The sequence below is a fragment of the Mastomys coucha genome, unplaced genomic scaffold (genome assembly GCF_008632895.1).
Source record: "Mastomys coucha isolate ucsf_1 unplaced genomic scaffold, UCSF_Mcou_1 pScaffold5, whole genome shotgun sequence".
Classification (NCBI taxonomy): domain Eukaryota; kingdom Metazoa; phylum Chordata; class Mammalia; order Rodentia; family Muridae; genus Mastomys; species Mastomys coucha.
The window spans coordinates 105,907,024-105,916,669 of record NW_022196911.1 but is presented as its reverse complement, the minus strand read 5'-3'; the positions used below and the strand labels follow the sequence as shown (position 1 = coordinate 105,916,669).

At 46.0% G+C, this 9,646-nt stretch overlaps 1 protein-coding gene and 1 long non-coding RNA gene across 3 annotated transcripts in view; one reads left to right on the top strand and one right to left on the bottom strand.

Moving 5' to 3' along the window:
* Positions 1-5,824, bottom strand: part of Prkar1a (protein kinase cAMP-dependent type I regulatory subunit alpha) — a 17,822-nt gene extending 11,998 nt beyond the window's left edge. The window contains exons 1-2 of one of the 2 annotated variants that reach the window (XM_031350463.1): positions 5,613-5,824; positions 2,392-2,574 (exon numbers count right to left, since the gene is read on the bottom strand). In XM_031350463.1, coding sequence (XP_031206323.1) covers positions 2,392-2,568 — 177 coding nt within the window. In that variant the 5' untranslated portion in view covers positions 2,569-2,574; positions 5,613-5,824. Of the gene's footprint in view, positions 1-2,391; positions 2,575-5,184; positions 5,356-5,612 lie in introns of those variants that run through there. The other variant, XM_031350462.1, reaches the window with a different exon arrangement.
* LOC116076682 lies at positions 5,201-6,412 on the top strand. Its single transcript, XR_004113067.1, has 2 exons — positions 5,201-5,787; positions 5,884-6,412. It is a non-coding gene; the product is annotated as an uncharacterized LOC116076682 (long non-coding RNA).
* Positions 6,413-9,646: the final 3,234 nt, after the last annotated feature.

Genomic DNA, 9,646 nt, shown 5'->3' with positions numbered 1-9,646 from the left:
AAAAAAAAAAAAAAAAAAAAAAAAGAAAGTTTTGATAAGTTCTTATACGAGGACCTCAGTCTGGTAGGGTTAGATAATGGCTGTTCTTTCCACTCGGACCCAGAATAAGGTACCTGAAGTAAAGACAAGATAGGCGCTTGAGCAAGAAATACAACAATCATGGTAAGGCACTAAAATTCCAAGGTTATATGTTGTTGCTGAAAAATCCAACTCCTAGGATCCCAGCTATGATTTAATTCCCCTTAGATTCAACTGCTGCCTCAGGAAAATGGTGTTAAGACCCTCCCTAACTTAACATCTGAAGTAATGGGAAAGAGAAAGACTGTTGGGGGCGGCATGCTTCACATACTATTTGGTACACAGGAGACACTCAAAAGTAACAGCTAGCATTCCTCTTATGTGCCAGACAGGCAAGGTTCTAGTAAATTCCAGGCACAATGGTCTGAACTAAAATGTAGCTGTCTCCACTGACCAATTCTAACCATTCTATGTATTTCTTCTAGAGCCACTAAAGTTCCAGAAACATAACCCCTGGGTAGTGGGGAAGGAGGTGGTAAGAATGTGATAGTTTATTTTCTGACATAAAAATTAATACATGATATCTCAAATAATGGTTTTGTTAAAAAAGCCAAAAATCTAGTAAATTGAAAACCTAAGTAGAATATTTCATTCATATACACACACACACACACACACACACACACACACACACACACACGCACGCACGCACACATACACACACACACACACACAAAACTCTGACAAGCTGACAAAGAATCTCATGTACTTTCTACTGGGGAGAGGGGAAGTCCATGCACATTAACTCTAAAATCCTGCCTGCAGAAAAACTACAGCAGTGATTATTTGTTGCTTTCTACCTTGGTTAGTCCTTAACACCTATTGTAAATACAGGCTTTGAAATTAGTGTCATGCACTCAACACTCCCTATAAAAAGACAGGCACTTTATGTCTCACCAACTTAATCCTTCCATTTGATTGCTATTGATGTCTGAAGAAGAGGGATCACCTTACCGTGACCCATTTCAGAACCAGATCTCCAGGAACGCGCTTGATTTCAAAACAGAGCATACTCCTGGCCAGTATGTCCATTATTTAGCAATTGCTTAAGTAAGAGAAAGCCAGTATTTCTACTAACAAATCCAAGGTGGCAAAACTATGCAGTTGTCTTTTCTTCCAGTTGATCTAATCATAACCAACAGCATTTTCAGTTTCCAAGGAAACAGTATAAAATACCTGCCTACTGAGCTACTCAAATGCTTCTTACAAATCACATATATATTTTTATGTAAAAACTTACATAGTAAGAAACTGCCCAAACCAGCATGAATACTGCAGGTATTTCTACTGTACAATTAGATATTAAACATATGCCACAGAAATAAGCCCCAGTATTTCAAACCTCTTCAAAACTTGAACATTCACAGCAAAGTGGTACATTCAGAGGAAAGTCGAATGAACTACTTAAAACACTGAAGGATCCACACTTGTACATTCACCATTTCTTGTGGAAAGTGCCTTGAAGCATCACCCTACATGCAAAATTGTAATTCTCCTTACAGCTGCACACCTCGAAGGCTGGAGAGAAGGCCTGACAGTTAAGAGCACTGCTGCCTTTCGCAGAAGACTCAGGTGCAGGGCCCAGAGCCCACACTGTGACTCAATGCCATTCTAGCTCCAGAGGAGCAGGCAAAAGCATTCATCTACATAACACTTCTTCACCTGCTTTGGTGAAGAAAAGCATAAATTGCTTATACATACATACACATGAAATTAAGTAAATCTTTAAAAGAAAGAAATGAACACCCTGTATGTCTGTGGGTCAGACTGACCCACACAAAATACAGATGCAACAACAAAGAGTAAAAATCAAATTGCGTATTTTATGGGAAACAAGCACTAACAAACAAAATTCCAAGCACAGTAAACATGTGATAACCATCAATCTCCTATCTTTCCTTTGTTAATTCACCCAACAGTAAAACAAGAGTTCAGAATTTGTTAAGCTTATACCACCCCAAACTAGACACAGACCTATTTCTATAGTTTTAAAGGTGGAATAAACTATAAGCTCACCTGCTTTGGTGAAGAAAAGCATAAATTGCTTATAACTACTCAATTCTCTGTCACACTCCTTTTAATTGGTTCTGTTAGTCTATTTTACATACTATCTGAAAGCCCTGTATTAGCCACACAAGCATTATCAATTTGGCTTCTGGCAAGTTCTAATTAAAATTACTAAAAAATCCTTCACTGCATGATAATCTGAATTTCTGCTTGACTTATTTGCCCTAAGTCACAAATCAATGACATTCAGAGGCCCTAAGCACAGCAACTGTCATGGTCATCAAATCGCTCCCTCATGTATTTTACCTTCTCTAGCCTCTCAAAGTACTCCCGAAGGAATGCCATGGGCCTCTCGGGCCGCGCGGTACACAGCTGCACAATGGAGTCCTTCAGCAGCGCCTGGATGTTGTGCTTCTGCACATAGAGCTCGCATTCCCGGAGACTCCGCTCTTCCTCAGTGGCTGCCATACTGCCAGACGCCATGGTTCTCTGGGAGAAAAAGCACATGCATGCTGCGTAAGCTATAAAGCACAAATACAAGTTTGGCCTGTGACTTATTTTTAGACAGCAGATTCATATATTTCTTTTCCTTATTCAACAGAGTTTGTGTTTAAAGAGGAGATGGGGGTTGGATATAAACTATCCCAAGTTTCTACCTTTCTGTCTCAGCTGGGCAGGTCACTCAGGGAAGACCCTTAGCTCCTGGGAGGAAATATGAGCCAGTTTGCCCTGCTGAGCAACTGAGGCAGTGCTGAGGCCCCATGCCCTTAAGGGGATTTCATTCAGTTCTCTTGCAAAAGACATCATGATGATGACGTGGGAAATGTGTAAATGGTAAACAGGACAGAGAATTACAAGGGCACACAGGTCGGCTCTAAGTGAAAGCACAGATCACAAAGAAGAACACCCGACATTCCCCTGGGTACACCTCCCATCCCATGAGCACAGCTAATGTCACAGCAAACCACAAGGGCAAAGAAGCTGATTAGCCAAATATTAGTGGAATCGAATTTTCTGAAACACAAAGAAGCCTTTTCTCGGCACTCTTTCACCAAACTCCAGCCCCTGACTTAGTAACACAGTCACCAGAGGAGAGCTGAAAAGGCTGTAGTACAGAAAAACAAATAATCTCTCCCAAGCAAACTAAGATTTTCTTCATCTGGACAGGAATATGGTAAAATACACTAGTTTAAAGCTTACAGGATGACTCAATAGATAAAACTGAATTTGAGTAACAATGTGAAATAGAAACACAATACCGGGCAGCCAATTAAATACCCGCCTCCGAATTAAAAGCTCAGTATTTTATGCAGCTATTCAGTTTTCCTAACTCCTAATTACCGAGCATTTGAAATCAGAAGATGACTCCCTCTCTACTCTGCATACCAATTCAACATAACCACTCTTCAAATAAGAATGCTCACAGACCCACTAAGGTTAAACTGTGAATTAAAAAAAAAAAAAAATGGCAGGATAAAGAGTCATTTTAAAGTGCTGCACTAATATTTTGTTTTGGCAACTTTCAAGATAAAGGACAATAATATGCAATCAACAGACCAGGAGTGTAGTTTGTAGCTCCATGACAAGCACAAAAATTAGAAACGACAGACAGACAGACACAGACACACACACATACCACTGTTAGTTCAGAATAAACACTAAAGGGAAAATTTTTACTGTCACATATCATTTGTTCTGGCTGTGATTCCAGGTCTGCCAATGATATGAAATAAAGAATCCACTTTAGTGGAATTTTCTCCATTTTAAATACTGAAGGTCACCAGGAAAGTGGATAAAAACAAATCTATTATGCTTCAAAGCATCCGGTCTTATTACAAGAATGTCAGCACATATATTTAACTGATCAGAGAAATCCTTCTTAGATCTGGTCTCTGGCTGGGGGAGATGGCTCAAATGGGCCTGGTAAGTGAAAAATGGTGTACGCATTACAAAGACCTAAAGGCAGGCACTGGTAAAGAAAATACAAACACTCCCCCCAGATTACTGCAGTCATCATTTGAAACCCCAAATAATCTAATTTCATGGCCTTAGTATTTTTAATCGGGTATGTCCTGGTACAAAAAGGGGAATTCTTGAGGAAATTCGGTTCTGATGAAACTCTCGATTTCACAAGGACTATATTGGAGGACATATTTAAAACGCTTTGAGAGCCTGTTGCTGACAGGGCCCACATCTCCTGAAGGATGGCAAGTAATACTAACACGGCCTAGAGGGTCACCACCTAATGGCGAGGTTTCTCTGCTCAAGAAACCTATCTATCCCGGCTCCCTCAAGTCATCGGCTGTCCCCACACCCGCGTTGAGCTGGAGGGGTTAACAGGCGCCGCGTATTTTCACGAGGGAGGGCAGGAAAGTGCCCTTCACCTCACTTAGGCCACGGTCATGATCACTGAGTGCAGAGAGACGACCCCTCATCCCCCCACCCCACCAGGCAGGAGGCCGCAGACATTGAGCCGGAGGCCTGGGAAGGCTGGGGTGGGCGGTGGGAGGGCTGGAAATCGGGAAAAGACGAGAAGTAGAAGGCGGACAAAGGGAAATGGAGCTGGACTGGAAACCACCGAGTGGAGGGGTGGAGGGGGGCGAGCCCGCGAAGAGGAGGGGAAACCAGTGCAGAAGAAAACGACCAGGCAGAGAGGAAGACTACAGCCGAGTGGCGAGACTAGACAGAAAAGCCATGGCGGATTCCGGTTTTAAAAAAAAAAAAAAAAATCGAGCTGTTGTCCTTCAGGAAGTGGGGGAGGGAGGACGGGCGCGGAGGCCGCGGCGCGCGGGGGCGGAGGCGGCCAGGGAGCCGAGGGAGACCGAGGGCAGCGCTGGACCGGGGACCAGGAGACGCTGAGGCCGCGCAAGGGGCGGCGGGGGGCAGGGGCGGCCTACAGCCCCGCGGGGAGGGGTGCAGGCGCGGCCCGGGGGAGAGTGTGAGGCCTGCGAGAGGAACCGAGGCCGCCTCGGAGGCGCAGGGGGTGCGGCCGTCCCCCCGCAGCGCGCTCCCCGGGGCGCCATCTTGGCTCGCTCCCGCGCCTTCAGGAACGCGCCGCGGCCGGCGGCTCTCCGGTCGGGCCTCGGGCCCCGCACTCACCTGAAGACGGGCGGCGGCGCGGGCGGGACTAGCGCAGGGCGAGGCTACCGGGGTACCGAGCGTCCAGAGGGCTCAGCTCGCAGCCTCACTCCACTGTGCGATAGCGGCTCCGCGACGGCTCCACCGGAAACCAGCCGACCGCGGCCAATCAGCGTTCGGCTGCTGACGTCAATGCGCCTCGCTCTGGCCAGAGCGGTCGCCTTGGCAACCTTAAAGGCGCAGACGCCTAGGTGCCTCCACCACCCACTATCCCCACCTCCCCCATCCTTAGCCGGTCGTTGTCTAGCTAGAACCATTCTCTTGCAGGGCATCTTTCCATCTTATCTTGTCGCGTATACGCAGGCAGGCCCTTCCTCGTTCCCATCTTTCCTTTGTCTTCCCGCTAACCCGTGTCTGTCTCCTTTTTTTTTCACTTGTCCCTTTCTTACCGGGTGGGGGGGGGGGCGGCGGAGAGGGTCCTCTAGATTGTTCTGCTGTTTGGAGATCTCGAGCTCTCCTCCGTTCCTCAGGGGGCTCTTGCGTCTGCCTCCCTCCACGCCTCTGCCTTTTCTCCCTCCCTTTGACCCTCCTCCCGCAGACCCACGTGGGACGTTTCGGTGACAGGTGGGCGACTCCGCCCTGGGTCCTATGGGGCGGCGGAGGGAGGGGGGGTCGGTTACTGGACGCTGGGCGGACAAGGAGATTCCTGCTGTGTTCCAGGCCCTGGAAGAGGAGGAGGCCCTAACGGATCTGCCACAGCTGAGCGCAAGCGGATGCTGGGATGCTCTTGATGGGCAGAGAGCGCATCCTGTGTAGACCCCCGCAATACCCAGGGTTCCGGCCTCGGACTGTCATCCGGTCCAGGAAATCTGAGCCCCTATCAAGCCTCTGCTTGGCTCATCTGACTACTGTCTCCTCTAGTGTGCTGCCATCAATGGAGGCCTTACGGGGCCTACAGAAGCACCAGACATAGGAAAAGACTTCCAAGAGGAGGCCGGAATTCTGATAATGCCCTATCCTCCTATCATGCCGTGACTGCGTGGTGGGCAGTACAGACAGGTAGGCAGATCAAGTCATAGACCAAGCAAGAAATCTGAGCTGCACGAGAAAGCAGGAAAAAAGGCGACTTCGTTTTTCCTTCAGTCAACTTTCCCCTTTTGAAAGCAGGGGAAACAATTTTAGGCATATGAATTAAATAAATAAAGTGGGACTAAATAAATACATAAATAAAATAGGCCCTTGCAGTGTACGGTTCTGAGTAGCTGCAAATTGTTAACAGCCTCATCGTGTAGTTCTAGGGCAATGTGTGTAGAAAATATCATGGATTTGACACTTAATACCAAAAAGGGTTACAATATCTCCTGCATAATTTTCACATTGATCCCCAGTTAAGATATTTGGGCTAAATGATGTTTGTAAATTTCACCTTTTTAAGCCTGTCTTTGTCCTGGAATACCTCAGACTATGATAAGGGCTCTGAATATTAGTTATGATTACCCCCTGGTAGTCGGAGGAAGGAAGGGAGAAGAGAAGGAAGGGGCTCCCTCTGCAGCCCCTCCTCAGCATGTTGACGATCGGCTTTTTTTTTTCCAAAGATGAGTAAAATGGAAGATTAAAGACCTAGACTCAGTCATATGGGCTTTCCCCCCTCCAGTGCTGATAAACCCAACCCTAAGCTGGCAAACACAAGAGGAAATTTGATAGCACTGAGCATGCCTGGTCGTGTTCTGAGCAAAGGGGGGAAAAAAAAAACCACTGCAGATAAATCCGAGTTTGTTTTCATGCTCTGCCATCTCCGGTGATGAACTTGATCTCCTTGAACCTCATTTTCCTGCATCTCGAAGGGATAACTGGGACTGTATTAACATTAACTAATAAGAGCAAACAAGTGTAGAGCACCTACCACATCCGTAAACTGCCCTAGGTGCATCAGACAAAGCGATAATCATTCCAAGATGTTATCGTTTCAGAAAGAACGTAACACAAGAGGTTGCGTGACTACAGCTTGTGTGGGTCAAACCCAGGATCGACCTCCTCCGAAGCATGCACCACACACACACACACACACACACACACACACACACACACACACACACACGGTGCCCCACCCCCCATACAATGTAGGAAACATTAAATGAGAGTTTTCTTCCTATTCCTCTGCCTTCCTGACTGCAAGGTTAAGTGCGAGTGATTTTGGTGTCCAACCTCAGTGTTGCCTTCCTAAGGCAGCTGAGCCGGTTTAGGAGAAGGAACCGAGCGAGCTGGTGTCATGGAGCCCGATGCGTGGAGTGACAGCTGCTTCCCTACTAAGACCTGGCTGTGTGTCCCCCATTCAGCTGCGTGCAGGCACCAGTCCAGCCACCACCATTTCCTGTGTCAGCCATAATCAACCTTGTTCTGGCTGCCAGATTCTCATATGCTAGGGCTTTAGAAGACAAAAAGGGAAATGGCCAATGGAGAGTTGAGCCCAGGAGTCGTTCATCAAGACAGCTGTTGTGAAAATCCAACTGCCTCCGGGCTTTCCAAAGGGCACAAGTGTGCTCGCAATGCCACTTGGCCACTCTGAGAATACCAACCTGTTAATTACACGGCAGAAATAACAGTTGTCTGACAGTAGCATCTTTAAGATTTCTCCTCCCCAGAGACCCTCTGCCCTAGACTCGAAAGCTCTGTCATTTATTTTCTTTCAGCCTGTGCTCTTAAGAAGGTTACATTTTTAAGACAGTAAGTTTGTAAGTAAATTTTATTCTTTGAAACAGAATTCCACAATTACTATCCCAATGGTTGTAGGACAATCGCAAAAATAATTACCCTGGGACATGTAATAAGCAAAAGCAGAAGAAAACTGTAGCACAAAAAAAAAAAAAAAAAAAAAAAAAAAAAAAAAAAATGGAGTGTGAAAACCTAGAGAGGTGTCTTAGTGGTTAAAATTGCTTGCTGTTCTTGCAGAGGATCTGGGGTCAGTTCCCAGCATGCGCATACTGGCTCACAATCTCCTGGAACTCCAGTTCCAGGGGATCTGACACCTCTCCCGGTTCTCCTCAGGTAAGAGCCATGTATGGGAGACCTTGAAGCATGTGCATTGTATACGTTGAAGCATACAGGTACTCACACATAAACCTAAATTTTTTTTAAAAAAAAAAAATCAATCTTTCTTTTTTAAGGAATATGGGCTGGAGAGATGGCTCAGAGGGTATAGTGCTTGCCCCACAAAAGTGACAACCAGATTTTTTTTTTTTTTAGCCTCGGCCCTCATTTAAATGCTGGGTTGGCTTAATAGTGCACCTGAAACCCCCGTGGCTCAGGAAGCAGAAGTGGGAGATCCATCCCTGCAGCAAGCTGACTAGCTGGACTAGTTGAATCAGTAAGGTCTATGATCAAACAAGAGCCTCTCGATATATGGGGTAGAGAGAGCTTAAGGAAGACAGCAAACCAGCTACACACACCACAAGCTCTTTAAAAAGGACGACTCTGCTGGGTCATTCCTTAGGGTTGTTTTTGGTTTTGTTTTTGCTGTTTTTTTTTTTTTTTTGGTTTTTCGAGACAGGGTTTCTCTGTGTAGCCCTGGCTATCCTGGAACTCACTCTGTAGACCAAGCTGGCCTCAAACTCAGAAATCCACCTGTCTCTGCCTGCCTCCCAAGTGCTGGGATTAAAGGCATGCGCCACCATCGCCCGGCTCCTTAGTATTTCTTATGCTTAAAGATCTATTGACTAAACACATACTCCCAATTTCCAAGGAAAACTTTACAGACGGTTGCCACCTAGCTGGGGTACACACTGGTCTGGGTATTTATGCTTCCTATGGGACCTAAAGTTACGATTTCAAATAAAACCCAATTCCAGCACACATCCCAATGCCAAAGGTTGTCCTATTTTTTCTCCCAATGGAAAGTAAGCTGAACTAAAGAGGGATGTTTATCTTGCTCATGTACTGAACCACTTAAAAAAAGAAAGGGGGGGTTAGCAAGCTTGGGCCTTCACCCTCACAAATGACTTCCAAATAAAACTATCTTTACCCCAAACATATTTCCATCCAAAATAGCATATTGAACTCCACAGTGTTCAACAACAAGAAGGAACTACATTAGTGGGGGTTCACCCGAGAATTAGAACCCACAGGGTATGTGGACAGTGATTTATTTTAAGAAATTGGCTTACACAACTGTGGGAGCTGGCAAGTCTCAAATCTACAGGGCAGGTGCAGGACAGTCGGGCAGGCTAGATCCAGGGAAGAGCTGGTGCTGAGTCTGAGTCCCAGGCAGATCTCCTTCCTCCTCGGTCTTCTAAGACCTTCAACAAAGCAGATAAGGCACACCCATGTTATGATTGGAGGGGATCTGCTTTCTATAAAGTCTTTGTTTTGAATGCTTATGATATCTTTTTTTAAAAAAAAAAATTGCAACATCTAGACCAGTGGTTCTCAACATGTGGGTGGCAACTCCTTTGGAGGGTCGACCAAACCTCTCCCAGGAGTCATAGAT